This window comes from Propithecus coquereli, unplaced genomic scaffold (genome assembly GCF_000956105.1).
Source record: "Propithecus coquereli isolate 6110/MARCELLA unplaced genomic scaffold, Pcoq_1.0 Scaffold473, whole genome shotgun sequence".
Classification (NCBI taxonomy): Eukaryota; Metazoa; Chordata; class Mammalia; order Primates; family Indriidae; genus Propithecus; species Propithecus coquereli.
In genome coordinates, this window is record NW_012150541.1 from 1,320,783 (window position 1) to 1,340,001 (window position 19,219).

Here is a 19,219-nt window from a genome sequence, read left to right on the forward strand (position 1 = left end):
TCCAGGCTGAGACGCCAGAAGGAGAGGCCCTCAGGTGGAGCTGACCCTGCGGCTCATGGGAAGACAGAAGGCAGGACTGGCTGGTGAGTGGTGGGCAGGGAGCGAAAGGTAGGCAGGTCAGGTGGGGACAGGTGGAGTCTGGACTCAAAGAAGTTCCAACACAGATTTCTCAAGCTGCCATCTGAGTCTGGCACAGAAATATTCAGCCCCAGAACTAAAATAAATTCAAACCTCTCTTTTTAGAGACAAAAGAACGGAGGTCAGAGAGGGAAAAGTCACACACCCACCCTCCTTGAGTCAGGGGCTCAAAATATCTACCCCGAGACCCCACGGCATGAGACAACATGCCTTATAATCTTTGCCTTCCTGGTGCCCATCGGTATCTCGCACACAGTAGGTGCTCAATCAATGCTGGCTAATTAGGTAGTTCAATGAATGATAGACTAACCAAAAATAAAGGAAGGAACAGAAGTAAAATATCTGCACCCTAGGACTCTAACAAATAACTCTGTAAAAGGGCACGAAAACATATAAAATATTTTAATGTTCAAATGGCAAAGAACAGTTCCTCCTAAGATGGGGCTGACTTGAGAAAACAAAAGCACACCTTCGTGAAAGCAGCCAGGTCCGGAAGGACGTGTGACAACAACCATCAGCAGATGCTTCTGCCGATCGTACCTACCACTAAGTGCACAAAGTAAGTGCCCCTTTGTTAACATTCTGCATCTTCACGCCCAAGGACAGACTGTTTCTCATCACGTGCTCATCTGCAGCAGCTACGGGGTAGACAGTTTATATTACAATACATTTGCAGAACCTGAGGACCCACAGAAGGAGCCACGTGTTCTGGGGTGTGGGCAGGGCTGCCCACTCCCTGAGGTCCCACCCAACCAAGCCGGCTATGTTCAAGGGAAACTCAGCTCCTGGCCAGCTGAACCCATTGCCCCAAGTCTGCGGAATTCACAGAACACACGATCTGATGCATCTGGAACTGCTAACAAGTTGCCAGAAAGGTGTTAGAGCATCACATCAGCACCAGACTTTCCAATCCCAAGGACGGACCCTGGCATGAGAAATCTCATCCTTGTTCCCTTTGCTCACCTCCTCTGTACGGTGGAAAACAGCTCGTATTCAGCTCAGGGGGCCAACGTCTACCTGTTTTTGCTCCAGGTATCTGCACACAGGGCTGGCTGGAGAGGCTCGGTGGCCACCATTGGCGACTGACATCCCAGGATTGCCTGAACATCACACTTGCAATGCTCAACATGTTTCTAAAACCCCACAAGCTGTGGCCCTGGAGACTTCATTAATTATGCAAATGTGTCCTGGTATGTCGGGTGATAGCATCTTGTCTATAATAAGTACTTAAAACTGACAAGAAAAACAAGGATTTCAAAAATTAAAATGCTACAGGAGATATCCCTCTGCCCTAGTATAATTTATTAATTAAAGAGAATAAGCTTGTTAAAATGGAGGAGTATGATTTTAACACGAATCCTCTGCGGATTCTAGAACTCTCTGCTTGTCCTGCTTCCTCCTTGGGCCCTCAGGGCGATGTGTAGAGAGCCCTAAATCACTCTTCCCCACGCCCGGGCTTCTCACCTGCTAGAGGGCGTCTGGGGCCTGCTGCAGCCCACTCGGCCCTGCCATGCCACCCCTGCCGCTTCACTCCTGCATGTGCTGAGCCTGCCATGACCTCCACACCTTGGCCGAGGACACACCTGGGCCCAGAGCTTCCCCCTTCACCCAACCCCACTCTGCTCACAGTGCACCTGTGCCTAACTCACAGGACGTTTCCAGGCCGCCGTTCCCTAGTTGGTTCTTACAAACTAAGATCACACCTCAACTCAAACCTAAGTTCTGCAAGAGGAGAAACTCCAGCAGCTTGCTGTGTAGACAGCAACAGCCCAACAAGGACCAAGTGACAAAAGTGGCCGCGCCACTCCCTCCAGGCACCAGCATATAATGCTCAGGCACACGGACCTGGGATGGAACCAAAGCTCTTCCACTGGCTATTTGGGTGACTTTGGGCCAATAACTTGGGTTCTCTCAGCTCCAGTTTTCTCTTCTGTAACATGGGAAAGTAATGACAATAATATTGATCCCATACGGGGACTTATTTATTAATCCAAATAGCACAGTAAAATTCTTATGCACATAGTCTGAGCACAGTGGATGTTAGCTAATATTTATTGATAGCTACTATTATCCTACAGCTTTGGCCACCATCGATGCCATGCGCAGTTAGCAGGCCCAACCTGGTCTGGGGCCTGGTGGCCTGGCTCTGTCCCTAAGGCAGGGGTGGATGGCCTCCATGCCCCTGCTCCTCCCACTCGATGCAAACCCAGGTCCACAAGCACTGCTGGAACAGAACAAGGGGTGCAAGATGCTCCAGGTGCTGCCATCTCCTCCCTTATTCCCCACATCACCTACCACAAGGGAACCCGCATTATTTTGGACCTCCTGGTTTAGCCATGTCCCTGGCCTTGCCCCACTGTATGCACATCTGCTCCCGGACTGCCACGGACCTGCGCTCCAGCTCTGCAGGCCTCATGCACCATACTCCCCAACTCCTCTGAACAGTGGGCCCAGGCTTCCCAGCAGCCCCCAACAGCCTTTGCTCACGAGTTCACTCTCTCAGGCTGCTCTCCTGCACCCCTGTCTAGGCACACCCCACACCATATGGAGCACCCAGGCCAGGCCTGGTCCCCAGAAACAGTAAGGTGGATTGACACATTGTCACAGCAGCAGTGGCCACAATGGAGCCCCTGCTCAGGCCAGGCACTGTGCAGAGGGGTCACCAGCCACTATCTTGCCTGACCTTCAAGACGCCCCAGGAGGAAGGTGTTCTTATCTTCCAGTGAAGATGCAGGAGAGGCTCAAGCACAAGCGTCTTCGAGACCTCACAGAGCCAGGGCTGCCCACTCCACTCATGTGGCCCCCACAGGGTCACCAGTGACAAGCACAGGCACTCAGACCATATGACTGACTGAAGCACACAAGATCGCTGCCAACTCTCATTGTCACTGATTGTCCCAAATGTTAGCCCACTGTCAGACAGACACAGACCCAGAGGGGCAGGGGTGATGTCTTCTGTGATGTCTTAGTGTCTAGCACAAGGCTACGTCTTTAGTTGGCAATTAATTCGACAAAATGTGATGCGACAAACTTCAGTAATCAATAAGTTCTTTTTGGAGATGAGTGATTCGAACATCAGCTCTTTCCTCCTAACGTCTTGGCGCCATAGTCAGTACTGCACCAACGTCTATGACAAAAGCCCTGCCCCAGCTCCAGACACCCAGAGCCACCAAGGAAGACAAAATGATTTCGAGGTTTTCAATTCCAAGACAAGGAGCATTAGGGGCCGATTTCTGAGATTTGTTATAGTTCAGTAAAACTTTTCTGACAGACGGAACACGGTTACAAGTCAAAACAGAAGACAGGAAACCGAAAGAAAGAACAGAGAGTATATCATGGGAGGAACCGGAGAAAGCAATTAAGACCTCCCGAGATCTGCTCAGCAAAAAAGAGATGAGGACGTTTCCCGGGAATAGAAGGAGGGAAATGAGCGAAAGTTTCCAGGCCTCGCTACATTAAGATAACCAGGTTCCAGAACCAACCAGCTTGAGCTTTCCCAAGTTGTACCCTGCAAAAACCATGGGGCAATAGAGTGTTTACTCACAGTCCTGCGACGACCTGTGGCGGAACGTAAATCGCAGGTGACTGCGGTTAACGTCCTCGATGGGAATGGCCACCTGGAAGAATCAAAACAGAAGTTGAAGCCCCATTACCAATCTCTTCTGACATGAACAGCTGCATTCAACTGGAGACATCAGGCAAACTATAAACATTTCTACACTGCAGTGGTGCAAATACTGCGTATCTAGTCCCCTATATGATTCTTTCAAAGGCAAATGCCTTTGCAAAATTTAAACAAAATAATATCACAAAGGATGCCTGTGACTCTCTGAGACAACTAGATGTTTTTCTAAATGTTTTGGTCCTTACTGTTAAGATTCGATTTTTAAAAGTTGCCATTTTTGTTTTTAGCTCCAACACGGAGATGTTTATATTCCCTCTGCAGCTGTGGTGACCTGCCCGCAGCTGCAGCAAGAAAGCTTTCTTGTTACATTACAGTAAAAGAAAAAAGAACCAATACATGCTGCCTGTAAGCAAAGACTGTCCCGAATTCTCACATCTAACATCTATATTCCAGAGCCGACCCCGGCCTGGTTTTCAAATATTCAAGCTCTTGGCAGTGGAAAGGTGTTACTACGGCGGGGCTATCGTGGAGATGTGAGCACACAGCATTATGAAAATGCACAGTGTCATTGCTACGGCAAAACCTCCACACACTGCCATCTCTGTTTCTTTCCATTTGCTGCGCAGACAGCATGCCACACATAAAACAGACCTGGGAAGAGAAAGACAATAGCTATCTTAAAAAGATTCTGTCATTTGTCTCCATGAAAGTCCTATTTTTATGTCCAAAAGGAGATGAGAGTAAATGTATTCCAAGAAATGTCAGCGTGGTTCCTTAGCAACCTTGAATGACTTTGCTGGGAGAGCCACTCTGCAGGCTCAGAGCAGCCCCAGGGCTGGGTGGGAGGTGGGGATTTCCTCGGGATACAAATGAGCATTGCATAATCAACCCCATGTGATAAAATGACCATGTAAGTAATACCTTCACAGTCTCAAACCAGCGCGGCTGTTTTACTTGGTAGTAAATCACAGATTTGTATTCTGAAATCGCTTCATCACCAGCACCCGGGAAAATCACATGCTTTAAAAGAAGGCATAAAGAGTTCACGTAAGACCTCATAAGCTTGACAGTGCATACACCTCCCACTACATACGCTAGGACAGACACACTCCAGGAGCACCAATAAACCCCAATGCGAATGGCATGTGTTCCCAGCAAGAAAAAGGCAGATCCATCTGAAGCCAGCGGCCAGCCTAAAACCCTGATCTCACACATTTAAGATGATGGTTATGATCCTGGGCCCGAACAACTTTAACACTAGGATCTGCAGGCAGTTACCTGATTCATCCTGTTAGGTCTACACTGAAGGGCTGTAGACCAAAAGGAGATGGCAACCCTCCCCCCCCAGTAGTGTCTATGCTGCTAATATGATTGCCAGACCTTCCAGCCTTGGGCTTATGACAGCAAATAAGACCCCATGAAATGGCTGGGCACGGTCAAGACCACAGGCATCCCCCGAGACAAGCCGGCTGCCGGCACCCAGTGCACACCAAGCTGGAGAGAGGGAAGCACGAACCAACACTCATCCTGAGAAACAGGATTACAGAGCCCCTCTGTGACAGGTTTTATCCTGTAGCAGAGCCAAGGTGAACGCTTGGAAAGTGAAATTTAAACACTACAGATTAACCTTTGCAGCAAAAAATACCTCCAGTCGTTTCCCATCTTCATCGTAAACAGACACAGTGACCTCCACGTTCTTCGCCGTCGTCTTGCTTCCTTTATCAAAATCTCCTTGAACTAATGTCACATAGATATCATTTCGAACATCACCTGGGGAAGGGGGGAATCATATCTTTAAAACCAGTCCGTTATTCATAGTGTGGTCGTGAGTTTTGCAAAACTGTCTAATGTGCTACCTAGCCTCGTTGAATGCTACAAATACTGCATGAGGTAATTAAGAAATGTTTTCTACAAAACCGTTTCAGCACGACAAAAGCAATATTCAGCAACAAAAGACTTGCTGGAAAGAAGAGAAATCTCAGAGCCTCAAATTATCTGCTTGATTCTCCATCTGGGCAGAGGACTTCTGTAAGCAGCCAACACCCAGAGGGGCTCGAATGCTTTTGATGGGTCTGCCCCAGCCCAAGCCCTCCCCTCTCCAGCATCCACAGCCCATCGCAACCAACCCCCTCATCCCTTGTTACACTGCTGGCTGTGGTTGTCTGAGTCCTTGGTAGCCACAGAATATGGCAACACCAACTGGCACACCCAGATGGTAACTGGCAATGTTGGCCTCCTCTGCATTCTTCTAAAGGCATGGGGATTCCAAGAGTTGAATAAAAAGCTGATTGAGAATTAGAATCAGGAGCCTAGAATCAGGGAAGAAGGATGGGTCTGGGGAGAAACTTTCTGCACGGCTCTTCTCTGGCAGCAGCTGTCAGGATCCCAAATGGGGCCCCAGAGAGAAGAACAAAACAGACCTGTGCATTTTCAAGCGAGAAGGGCCTTTAATTGGGGAAGGGCTGGAGGTGGAGAGATACTAGAAATGAGCTCAAGACTCTTCTTCCTACTGAGAACATATGAAGCCCCTGGTAATGGTCTTACTGGGAAAACTTCACAAGCTTCATTAGCAGCGTGATTTAGAGTACTCCTCGCCACCAGTGACTGCTCCTCTGCTGCCAGTGTGGCACCTCCCACGCCCTGATCTCCTGCTCTCCCAGGGGAGCCGGGAAGCAGTTCCAGCAAGAGCAGAAAATGGCCCTAAAGAACAAAGATCCCTTAAGGAAGATAACCCCCACCCTGTGCTTTCTTGGTCTTTGTTTTGCTTTTTTTTTAATGCTCTCTTTCGACTTTTAATGTATCCCAGTATTATATTCATCTTTCATTTAAAAATGATTGTTATAATAATCCCAGTGGGTCACTACACAGCCTCCTGGCTGTACTCACTGACCATGACCTCAGAGATGACCAGCAGAGCACAGGGCTGGAGGCTGGAGGCAAGGCTGCTGTCGAAGACCTGTCACTCATTCACTGTGTGACCCTGGATGAGACACTCAATCTCCTAGGCCACCCACCACTAAACAGCCTCGTCGATAAGACAGGCACAGACTGTATGATCTCTGTCTGCAAACTCTATCATGGCACAAACTCATCATCAGAAAGGGCCACAAGAGCTCTCTAAAGGCCTCACCAGCCAGAGAACTGACACGTGCTAGGCGTGGTGAGGTGATTAAACCCACAGCCCTGCTCCCAAATTCACCTAGCAGTCGATACTGCAGGACCATCTCAGAAGGAAGACATCATTTACGGTAGGTAAGCCCACAGACGGGTGCTCACAAAAGGCCCTCTGCAAACGCCTCCCTAGGTTGCAGGGTTCACTCTGGGGAGGAAGGAACTGGAAGCAGAATGGACTGGACCTCAGCTCTTCCCAGCTCCAAGGAAAACTCTACTTCCCTGCCTGGACCCTTCAGGAGGATCGTGACGTTCCAGGGGCATACGAGGGAAGAAGAGCTGCCACAGGACGACAGGACAGGCTATCCCACTGTCCAAAGAAGACGCACATCTCTTAAGACAGCCGATGAGATGAGGCCATTCACAGATTCTGCTGGGCAGGTGAGGTCTACCTGGAAACCGCCCACGCTGTCTTTCCGAGGCCCACAGCCTGGTCAGGGACTAACGGCCAACCCAGAACGCAGGTGACTCACTCAAGCTGGAACACCCTCCTTGAGACTCTGACCCCAGGACATAGCACATGGAACCTGCCAGAACAATGATCAGCTGCATGATCTCCCTGTGAGTCAAACACGAGACAATCTAAGAGGTCAGACTTACTTTTTAAGTCCATCAATTATAAGGGAAACACTATGGGCATGAACTGGAAGTTTCCTGGGCTTCCCTTTGAACTGGAGACATCCTAAGGATGCCAAGGTAAATGCATATTGTCAACGACTTCATCCTAATCTATAAATCTGCATCTTGAATCCACATGCAAACAATAACTACGTGAATTAGTCCACTTTCATTAATAAGTCTAAATTAACTTGCTGCATATAGACTTGACAGAATAAATGTCATCCTTTTTTCCTGTGTAGGTAAGGCTACTACTCGGTCTAACCAATTCTATTATGTCTTTCATATGGACTCATCAGACATTCAGTGACCCACAATAGCCCTGAAAGACAAAAGGAGTAGAAAGAACACGTCCCAAAGTTGCCCTAAAATAAGCAAAGCAGTAACTCTTAAGTATCCGCATCGAGTAGCCACCTCTCCCAGCGAGCATACAGCAGAGGCCTATAAAACAGGGGCATGCGCAATTGTTGAACATGGGTGGTTTGTCCCCATTTCCACCGCTCATTAGCAGCGTGTCATTAGGCTACAGTGCAATCTTGAAGGGAATTAGTTCAATGCCAATATGTAAGCTTCCATGACCCTTAGGTGGATCAAGTTAGATTATCAATCTGAGCATTACTTGCACACCAAAAAGTATCACACAGATATAAAGGCTAAACATTAACATGCTTCCCAAGATCTCCTGAGGATCAAATCGGATTATTAATATGAATGTCATTTGGAATCTGAAAAGTATTATGTAAACGTAAGAGATTAATGAGAACATGGAGACCTGTTACTGGTTTAGTCAGCTTAGAGTCCGTGCCGGGCCCAGAGCACTACCAGTGCGATAACTAACACTAGCTGAGCAGGTACCAGGTGCACGTGCTGTCCGCATTCTGACCCTCCTTCCTTCTTTTGATCCCATGTCTACACACATTTGCTGGGTGTCCATGCTGTCCCCACACTGCCCTTGCAGCTGGGGGCAGCTGACCACCGTCCACGTGGCCATGGTGCGTGTCCGCAGCCCTGTCCACTGGGTGATCCGCCACCACACTGCAGCTACGCACCGCCCGCCACAGCTCAGCCGTCTCTCGCCAGAGCGCGGGCTGCCGCCGCCACCACCCACACAGCGCTGTCTGCAGCCAGCTGCCCCCACACCACACTCAGTGGCCCTGAGCGGGTCTGTCCTTACCGGGCATGATTATCTCTGGAAACCCCGTTTTGCGAGCCACGGCTGTGGTCCTGTCCACCAAGTGCGGAAACTCTTTTCGAATCTGATGGATATCTCCAGGAAGTAATTTCAGTGTTACCCACAAACCTAGAAAAACAGTGGATGTTTTTAGTCACATTTTATCCTTATACAGTTTTAGAAGTTTTCACAAAACCAATTTGATGAATAAGCAACTTTGAACTCAGACTTCAACATCTTGAGAGCAAAGGTGGGTGTGTGAGGGAGTGGCCAGAGAGGCGCCTGCCATGCGGGTTGTGTGCACCTGAGGAGCTGGGACACTAGCCCTGCCTGGAGTGACCAGTGGGGAGGTGACAGCGCGGCAACAGCCACTGCACTCATCTGTCTGCCCAGTGGCTCTTCCGAGTTGGGACACATTGAAGACTAATCAGCAGGCAGCATTTCTCTGGGAGGGGGCTGAGAAGACTGTCACTTTCTAGTCTCCCAGGAAGGATACGGAGGAGGAAGATGCAGAAGGTGATTCACAGCTTCAGGAACCCACCAAGGTCTCAAGTGGCAAAACAGCATCTCACTTCCCAGGTGAGCAGCAGAGCGCTGGGCTGCCGGGCACCAGCGGGCCAGCCCCACCCAGCTTAGGACAGGTGCAGCCCGCAGAGGCCAGTCCCTCCGCGTCACAGAAAAGGAGGAATGAATGCACCGGCCACCCTAGGCTCTTCTCTCCAATGGGGAAAATGAAGACTTTCAAACCCTCTAAGCCAAGGGCACCCTGGAGAGAGCAAGGTGGCGCTGCCGAGCCCGCGTGCAAGAGCATGTCCCCAGGCCTCTCCTTCCTTGCAAGGCTGATGGACAACTGTATTTTCTAGAAATACTCCTGGGCAGGACTCAAATGAGAAGCAACAGTAAGAGGGAATAAGTAGACACATGCAGCAAATCGAAGGCTCCAGATGCTTCCAGAGAGCAGAGGCCAATCATTGGTAACTGTTTAGCTCAGGACCCTGTACTCGGTAGAAGACAAATGAGATGCTCACCGACCTCGTCCTCAGGCCCTTGCCTCTGGGCAGCACTGGAGACGACTGCAGGGCTCCAGGCCTCAATGTTGCGCTGCTTCCGCCAGCAGCAGTTCTGCCTGCTGCAGCCCCACGCCTCATGCCCTGTCCTCCGGCTGCCCACCCTCCTAACAGCTGTCCTGGAAGTGCCATTCTCCTTTGCACAGATGTATGTTCGCTGGGATTGGGAAAGTCAAAGCCTCTGGCGACACTGTGTTCTTTGCCAGGAGCTGTTGGAGTCCCCTTTCTTCTTGCCATCAAGTGAGCCCCTCTGATCACCCAAAAGTATCTAACGAGACTTCGTGTGTGCCAGGCACGTGCTGGGCACCGCAGACTCAGGGTGGACACTGGCCAGGGCTTATTGTTCATTGCAAGGGTCAAACACTAATTCTCTCAGAGAAACATGCAACCCTGAAGAGCTCTCGCAGGAAGAAACCCAGCCGTAAGAGGGGGCATCCCAGAGACTGCAGTCTCCAGGGGCACAAAGGCTGCTCTGTGGAAGGGACGTCGGGCCAAGAGCTGCAGAACGAGGCAACGACAGGCCTGCACCTGCCCCAGGTAGCGGGAGCCCCGAGCTCCAGCGAGGGGAGAGAGAGGAGAGGCTGGGGAGGTGGTAGCGATCCCACCCTGCAGGGCTCTGAGACACACCTGGACAGGGGGTGCCCAAAGGAGTGCTCAGGAGCAAGTGTCAGGACCCGACTTGACGGCTGTGTGGGACCCGTAGGTGGGAGCACAGAGCAAAGTGAGGACTCTGTGGGGAGACCACTGCAGGAGCCAGGTGACAGCTGGCAGGACTTGCATTCAACCATGGGGAGCAAGGGAAGACCAGTGTGGAGGCCAAATCGGCAGAACGGAGAAAGCAGGGGTGGTAGCAGGGGTGGCAGCAGGGGTGGCTGGCAGAGACGGTGCCCGCCACAGGCGCACCCACGAGTAGGTGCCAGGATAACATTCCCTGGCCTGGGAACCCTGCTCTAGGTGGAGCTGCCCTGAAGGGCAAGCGCGCAGGGCAGGCAGGGAAAGAAGGGAATCCCAGAGCACGTGCAGAATTCCCCACACTCAGAGCTCACACCGGGAAGGAGAAGCCGTAGAGGACAGGGGAAACCAGGATGGGTGGCCTCCGTGTGGCCACCTGAACCAAATGCCGCCCAAAGGAAGGTGAAGGTCTGCACGAGCCAGCAGGACATCCCAGAGCACGTCAGTGTGCTCCAGGCAGGAGGGGAGGGGCAGTGCTGGAAGGGAGAGGGACAAAGGCAAGGGAAGATGAAGATCTGAGCACAGAAATCGGAAGAGAAGGAGAGAAAGAGTCAATGTATGGAGAGGGATGTATTGTTCTGGGTAGAATTGTTTTTTGGTGTTTCCCTTTTCTTCTTTCCTTTCCTTTCATACATTTTTCCTTTTTGAAATATGAAATTCCAGATCGTGGGAGGGCGAGTAAGGAAAGAAGAATAACTAATAGAAGGAGGTCCCTAACGAGGCATCAGGGGATGACACCCAGACAGGGGCACATGGACCATTGCTCAGGATGCGCACTTGGCAAGGCAACTGACAAAGCAAGGCAAGTGGGAGCTAAACCCTGCCTGTGTTTTGCTCACGAAGCCCCGTGCCCTGGCACTGACTGCATCTCCCCACTCACCCAGTTGATGAGGCCCCTTTTTCTCATTTGCACAAAAGCACCCGAGTCAGCAGCAGCTCTGGACCTGCGGAACAGGTGAGCAGACGGACCCGCAGAGGGCCGGGCACGCCCTCCTCGCCCTAACCCCCGGCCCTGTCCTCCAGTAGAGCAAAGCCAGCCAAGGTAGTGCACGGGGAACTATCGCCATGCCTGACACGGTGCTGGGCTTCACCAGAACACCAGGGTGCAGCTAAGGGCTTCGCAAATCTTGAGGCCTGAGTCCTAAAGCCCCCCGGGAGAGTGCACGTCCACGGAATAAGCCCAGCAAGAAGACACTCTCTGAGGACGGCACGATGTGCTGAGGCAACTATTTACAGAGGTCAAAGGTAGAGAAATGAGGAGGGAACACTTAACAACAGAATCAGAAACGCTGTGTTTCCAACACCTTTCCTTTCCCACAAGTACCAGCTTGCTCAAACATCTTAGTTCATAAACTAGTGCATTAGTGACGCCATTAGATTTACTACAGCCCAATTTAAACATGCAGATTAAATGTTCCTGATTATGTTATGCTTAAAATGCTGTCCTCACAGGAGAAAATGAGGCCAATTTTCACCAAAGAAAAAGTGTATTTGGGGTTGACATTTGCTTAACCAGAGTAACTAAAAACAAAAAGAATTAGCATACATTATAGCTCAAACAACGGAAGAGGATGCCCCCAGGGGTGCTTGTGGATTGGCTGTCCACATAAAACACCCAACACCTCTGGGTTCAGGGATCAGAATAATTTGATTTCAACATTAAGTATTTTATCCATTGTGACAAGGAAACATGTTGGTGCAAACTTACAACAGGATGAGGCCCCGGGGTGAGCTCAGAACAGATGAGGGGTGAAAAATCCGCTGGTTCTTTGTGAAGGTGAGTATTTCCTGGGGGTCCCTCCTGCTCTGGGCACCCTTCCCTGTAACTTGACGGTCACACGCACATCAGGTTGAGCCTGGGCTGCTAGCGGAGAGAAGAGCGCCACTCGGCAACGCCCTGCAAACCCAGCAGCCAATTCCGTGCGCACCGAGCTCACTGGCCACATCTCACATCCCTCCCTTGAATGACCTGAATTCCACCCCAGCGTGAGCCCTGGAGAAACGTTCAGGTTCCAGGTAAAACTGCACTAGTCATGTTGCCCAAGGGCATTTTGATTCAGGAAGGAATCTGTGATCCCCTTGGAAAAAAACAATCCTTGTTCTCGTCTCATTCTCACTGTGACCTGGAAACGCCTGCTCCTCCCCTGCCGGCTTCACAAATTTGGCAACACACCAGCGAGACTGGCAGAGGCAGGCATCGGGTCCTCTTTCTGAGTGATTTCCTGCTGGCCTGAAACCAAACTCCACTTTCCCTGTATGACTCCGTAATAAAAGTTGATCAGAACTCTGATGACTCTGCAAGAGAAAGTGGAGACCCAAGGGGAGCCCCTGCTCGAAGGGCTGAGGGACCTTGGCACGAGGAGAGAGACTCCAATCTGAACAGCCCTAATTGGACCTCCCTGTGGTTTCCAATTAAAGTGCAAATTGGGAGGGCTGTTAATTTATGAGAAGCTGGATCCTGGGTCAGCTTAAATTGCTCTGTCTGCAGAGGCTACATTTCATCAACATTCTGGGTTGAGGTTCTTGTTCTGCTACTGTTTATCAGGGAGATGGGTCGTTCACACCAGAAGAGAACTGTCTGTCCCTGCAGGGTCCTAGGAGGGATCCCTCCAGAACATTCTTCAGACTCAATTCAAATTCTCCTTTGGAACAACAGGAAATGAATCAAGATAATTGTTTTTTAAAAGCCTAGAGACGTAAGGTAACTGGACAATGAAGCAGGTCTATGCACCTAAGCTCTACTGAGTTTACGGCTGGTCTGTATGGATCAAGGATTGGGACAGACCCGTGAGATTCTGAAGGTGACTTCCCCTTGAGCTGGAGGCGGGGCTGCAGTCCCAGTGGTTTCCTGGCAGCCCTCCTGGCCAGCCCAGTGCCAACTGTCACCAGCCCAAGGTGACTGATTCATTACTTCTGCCAGCAGAATGTCAGCTGCTCGGAAACGTGTCAGCGTAGGATTAAAAACGATGCGCGCGAGGCGGGGAGTGGGGAGGAGAAATCGCTTGGAGAACAGAAGCCAAGGGGAACGGGTCTGCACAAACGAAGCCACTTTCTCTGGGGGACCAGAGGGAGGGCCCCAGAATACAACCTGGCAGCCATTAGCACGCAGCACGGCAGGGGGTGGATTCTGCCTGGCGTCTCTCCGTTTCTCTGAACGTCTACTCACATCCCACTCCGCCCTCCGCTGCCGCCCAGGAGGCTGGCTCTCAGCACCGCTTACAAGGTGAGAAGCCAGAACGCCACGTGCGGTACACGGGCACAACCATCACACACGTCATCGTCATCATCACCACCGTCATGATCCACATCAAACAGAGGTGTAAACCAGACAGCACGGTCCCGAGTTCACATTCATGGACATGGATAGAAACAAAACGGTAAAATACGTACCCTGCCCCTTGTGGTTGACTTCTTTGGCAGCGATGACTTTGTTTATAACAGTCTGAAGGAAGTCATTCTCCCCCGCCACCCTGGGTGAAAAACGGGATGACATGTTCAGCGGCTTGTGTCGAACGGCGTCGTCCAACGCGAGCCTGCAGGGCACGGGACAGCCAAGACCACAGCAGACAGAGGGGCACAGAGACCCAAAGGTCACAGTAACAAGGGGACACGAGAGACCATCGTCACCAAGTGCGAGAGAGAGGCACCGTGAGTCAACGCACGACAGAGGACAGGAGAGGTGACAAGAGAAACAGGGAAAAGCATTGATCAGGAAAATGCTGAACCACGAGAGAGAAGTAGAGCAAACGAGGGTGACCCGCTCCCCGGGAAATAAACATGCACCAGGCCTCTCTCCACTTCCACTAGACTTTTTTTTAAGAAAAAAAAGGAACTTGTCTAAAAGTAACATGGTTGAAAAGCATTTAATCCCAGAGAATGTTTATGGCCATTTCTCCAATTTCAATAATTCTGAACACAGCATAAGTCAAGGGGCAGGTGGTCTGAAGAGAAAAGCCCAATTAAGATTTAAAAAAAAAATCCCTTGAACCTAATTGCTTGGAGAAGCTTTCTACTCTACTGCATTGGACCGTGTACTCCATGGAGCTTTAAATGATGAAACATGAGACGAATGGCACAGTCTTTGGAGAACACAACTGCCAGCTACCATGTGGGAGAGGTAAAATTATGACGCAATTACGAATGCAAACCATCAATGTTTTTAGGGCCCATGAGCCAGGAGCCTTTCATAGCTGCTGCGCTGTACAAGAGAATAAATACAAACAGGCAACATGTGCAAACAGAAAAACCATGTAGCAAAACAAAGCACAACAAGAAATGAACAAGAAAATATACAGCATGTACATAACGTTTCAAATCAATCCTAGAAACAAGGACAGTGTTATCCGTCACTTGAGCCGCATCACTCAGGGAGCTGAGGACTGTTCAAATGTACTTCACCAAGTTACAAAAGACAAAAAGAGAGAGCGAGAGAGATGTACGCTGTGCCTCCTTCCCTAAAACCAACCCTGTGAGATAATAAATCAGTTTTAATGGAGCAAAAAACGGTTTCATTAGCATGACATTTGCCAAAGAATTGGTTTCGTTGCTTATTTTGCTATTAAAATCAGGCTGTTCTTTTGTTTCTAACACTGCAAATATGAATCTGTGTATTAGTCTTCCTTTAATGGAGCAAGCAGTCACAAATTACATAAGAGTTAAGCAGGTAATAGTATCTTTTAAAGTGGATGTTTCACTAAAAGAAAAAGATGGTGGCAATGTGCAGGCCATCTCGAATAGCTCATAACGTGTCCTGTATAAAAACAGTGAATCTAAAACGAACAACCTCCCTAACTTTTCAAACAATATCTGAAGTTTTCTTTTCCTTGACTCTTCACAGAGAACACTAACAAGCAACAAGTATTTTCAACTTAGTAGTGCACTCAGGCATCAAGAAACTCTGAGGTCCAACATATAATACAGCATTCAAAGCATCAGAAAGCTGTACTATTTCTCATGGGGGAAAGAAACAACTTAATATTATAATTTTAAAAGGTGTATTTCATTTGCTACCTGAATACCTACCCATGTTTCATGATGATATTCCCCTTGTTGGCTAAGGAAAGTTCCAGATCCCGTAGAACTGTGTTTTCTTTATGAACTATCGCTACTAGGTGAGATTCCAAAGCAAAGTTATCCGACAGAACTTTCTGCAGGGATGGAAACGTGTTCTATATGCGCTGCCCCATGTAGCAGCCACTAGCCCCGTGTGGGACTGAACACTTAAAGTGGAACTAATGTCACCGAGGAACTAAATTCTTAATTCTACTTAATTTTATATAATTTAAACAGCCACAATGGGGCTAATGGTTACCATATAGGATAGAAGAGTAAACCTAAAGCATTTAAGCCACAAAGACCTCTTTGCCTCCAGTTGTGCACGGTGAGATACACACAACTCAATCCTGACTTCAAGCCAGATGATGTAGGGTTTTCTGTTATTCTGGTGCCAAGAAGATTGCAAAATCTTCTACTGAACTATACAAAAAACCTTGGGAGCTATCTAACGAGATCACCTGCCTGCAAAGAAAGCTAATTCTGCCCATCTTCACCAAGTGGTGCTCCAGTCTCAGGGTGAGCGGGGTGGTCCGTCAGGAAGGAAGCGCAGGGCTCTAGCTCTGGGAACGAGCTCCCATCTCCTGCCCCTCAAGGACAGGGCTCCTTCGGCCACCCGATCACCACCAGTCTCCCAAAACCCTCCACAACACCTAAAAGCAACATAAACTTTCTAAAATAAAATGTTTCAAGTCTGAAATCGCTTAAGTAAAAACAAAAATGAGGAAAAAGAGAGAATGCAGAGCACTGTGACAGTTCACATCAACCCACCTGACCATCTACTCTTCTAAGATTTCACACCCCCAGAAGGAAGATGTCTCTTGCAATGACCAAGCCATGCTAATTCCTCTCTCTTCCTTTCCACCTCTGTCCAAGGAGCAGGAGTGCCCTTGAAGTGGCCAGAGACCATTATCTAATGACCCTCTTGATTTCCATCATCAGGGAAATAAACACCAGTTCTTTCAACCTCTTCCATGGGTTCTACCTTCAAATCCAATAATTTAGTGGATCTCCTCCAAGGGCTTTCCTAGCTTCCACGCCTCTCTGAAGACCTCAGGTCAGACTAGACAAAGCCTAAATAATGATGAGCTCAGATATAGTCCACTCTGAGCAAAAACCAAGACAGAAAAATCAGTAGCATGATTATATGCTTTATTTCTCACTTTACAAAAGAATTCATCATTATTTTGTTTGGTTTTCCATTTTAAAAACAGCAACCTCCTGTGATAAATCTTAAAAGTATTGTGTTTTGAAAATGTGAATAGCTACTAGAATAAATCAATTATGTAAAGAGACATTCACGCTTAGAGCAGAATTGTAATTCTGTGCCTTCTGCATGACAAGGCAATTCAGTGATCACACGTAAAATCTTCTACTTCCAGGACCATAAACAAACTTTAACCCAGGACTCCTACGGCTACAAAAACTTCATGGGCTGTAACAGCGACTAAACAGATTTTTCGTTATCATAAATAATAAATCCCTCCTTGTGTATAACTTATAAACTTAATTACAAGGATAATTATCACAAACCTACATTTTCCACATTCTATCTGCTTAAGTACTTGAATTGCTCCATACTTACGGCTGAAAGGGAATAAAATGCTGTTTGTCTTCATCGTCTACTTTTCCGTTTATTATATCTGTTACATCCATCACTGGGGACACAAAGAGAACAGAGATTGTTTTGCTTAAATGCTATAATCACAGAAAACAAACAAACAAACAAAGGAACATCAGAATATCTTCTGGCAAACAACAGCAGAAGCTACATGGTAGAATTTTCTTAGATTCAAGTCTAAATTACTTCAATGCTTAAAAGACAAATTAAGTTGTCAGAAAATGCCGGCCCACACAGAGTCAGGGCTCTGATGGCAGAGTTCCAGATAGCATTTCTTTTGCCTGTTATCCAAGTGTCATTCTAAGGTTGCCCTGACCAACAGAACTTTCTGTAGGATGGGAATGTTCGACAACAACGAGCACCTAAAATGCAGCAAGCATAATAGAGGAACTGAATTTTTACTTGGATTTCATTCATTTAAATTTACACTGAAATAGTCACATGTGGCAAGTGTTGGCCAGCTCTCCTCTGGAACCTCACATGTTACCGCCTTCCCCCCAGAAACAAAACAATAAACAAGTAGCTACAACTTTCCAAGAGCCCACCACATGCTGCTGTCTGTGGATGATGTTTCAAGGGGACACTTCGAGGCTGATCCTCACAGTCACCTACTCTACTGCTGGAGAAACTGAGGCTGCAAGACAGGATGACAGCCATGCCTAAAGTCACACAGTGAGACAGTGCCTAACACCTAAGCTCTGTCTATCCTATTAAACTGCCTTCACGGACCCATCCCCCAGGTGGTCCAGGCTTGCTAGCATCACAAGTGAGGCTGACAGCCTTTGCACTATTCCTGGGTGAAAAGGAAAGATATTTCCTGATTGCATTCAGGGGTTAACCCAGAGGCACTGCCTGCCTTCCAAACAAAACTCCTTTGCCCTTGGCTAAGACAAACAGAACAAGAAAATCCGAGAGTAACCCCAGATGGAACTGGACGCTTTCCCCGCCTCTGTCGTTGCTCAGCCACCACACTGGACTGCAGAAAAGAGAGGAACACGCCCTGTTTACTTTCTTCGCACAAGCTCTTCCCTAGTGACTATCATCATATATTGAAAATGTGGACAACTTTCCTTTCTACCACCACCACCCCACCCCCTAAATAAGGGGGAGGAATTTGTAGAACCAGAAAAACGGCATTCTCATGCCCCGCTTGGCTGGGTAAAGCCCACGGGGCCTGCATGGTGTATCCCATGGTAAACACCCTCACCCGCCCCTCTGAGCCAACGGGCCTCAGAGAGCAAAGAGCCTACGCACGTGTTGAGAGATACAGGTCAAGGACTCCCAAATAAACTCGAACATCCAATGATGGCTGCTCAGAGTATGAAAGGCCTGGGCTCCAGCCTTCATCTGGCAGAAGCCTTCTGGGCTTCAGGCACTCTTAGGGGTGATGGATTAACACTGGACTACAACACCCCCCCACTGTGAAGAAGCCCATATGCCTGGGACCACATTTTTACCACCAGTTCAGCATCATTACATAAAGCTCATTTGAGCAGCAGCCCACTTACAGGCCAGAACTAAGTTAGTCTGAACCCAGCAGACCAGCCCTTGCCTGCCAGTCCACACTTGGTGTCCCCCCCGGGGGCCTGCAGCCCACTCTCTTCTGCCATGGGACTCATCTTACCAGCGGGTTGGGAGACTCCCTTGGCAGATCCCCAGAGCCCAGCCCTGGAGCACACCAGGAGCAAGAATCTCAAGCTCAGTCTGAGCACCCATGTGCAGAACCACAACAGTCTCTGGCCCACCCAACCTGGGCCTCGGAGGAGAAGGTTTTGATGTCACCAGTCATAATGTACTTTCCAAAGGGCTATCCTTTCCGCTCTGCAGCACACTGGTCCATGCCAAGGAAGTCCCCACTGTGATTTGGATAAGATGTCTCTGTCACCGGAGGAGGAAATGAAGAACTTGAGAGGAAACACCTGCAAACTGACAGGTCAGGGTCTCCACGTTCAGGTACAAGGGACAGTCTGAAGAAGCAAAGACTCCAGCCACAGTCAATACGGCTATGTGCGGGCATGAAGGGC

The 19,219-nt window shown here is 49.0% G+C and overlaps 1 protein-coding gene across 1 annotated transcript in view; it reads right to left on the reverse strand.

Moving 5' to 3' along the window:
* The window catches only part of DOCK1 (dedicator of cytokinesis 1), a 484,728-nt gene that overhangs the window by 383,614 nt on the left and 81,895 nt on the right, over positions 1-19,219 (reverse strand). The window contains exons 11-16 of the mRNA XM_012655364.1: positions 17,160-17,232; positions 13,913-14,055; positions 8,727-8,852; positions 5,409-5,533; positions 4,685-4,783; positions 3,683-3,755 (exon numbers count right to left, since the gene is read on the reverse strand). Of these exons, the coding sequence (XP_012510818.1) occupies positions 3,683-3,755; positions 4,685-4,783; positions 5,409-5,533; positions 8,727-8,852; positions 13,913-14,055; positions 17,160-17,232 (639 nt within the window). The remainder of the gene's footprint in view (positions 1-3,682; positions 3,756-4,684; positions 4,784-5,408; positions 5,534-8,726; positions 8,853-13,912; positions 14,056-17,159; positions 17,233-19,219) is intronic.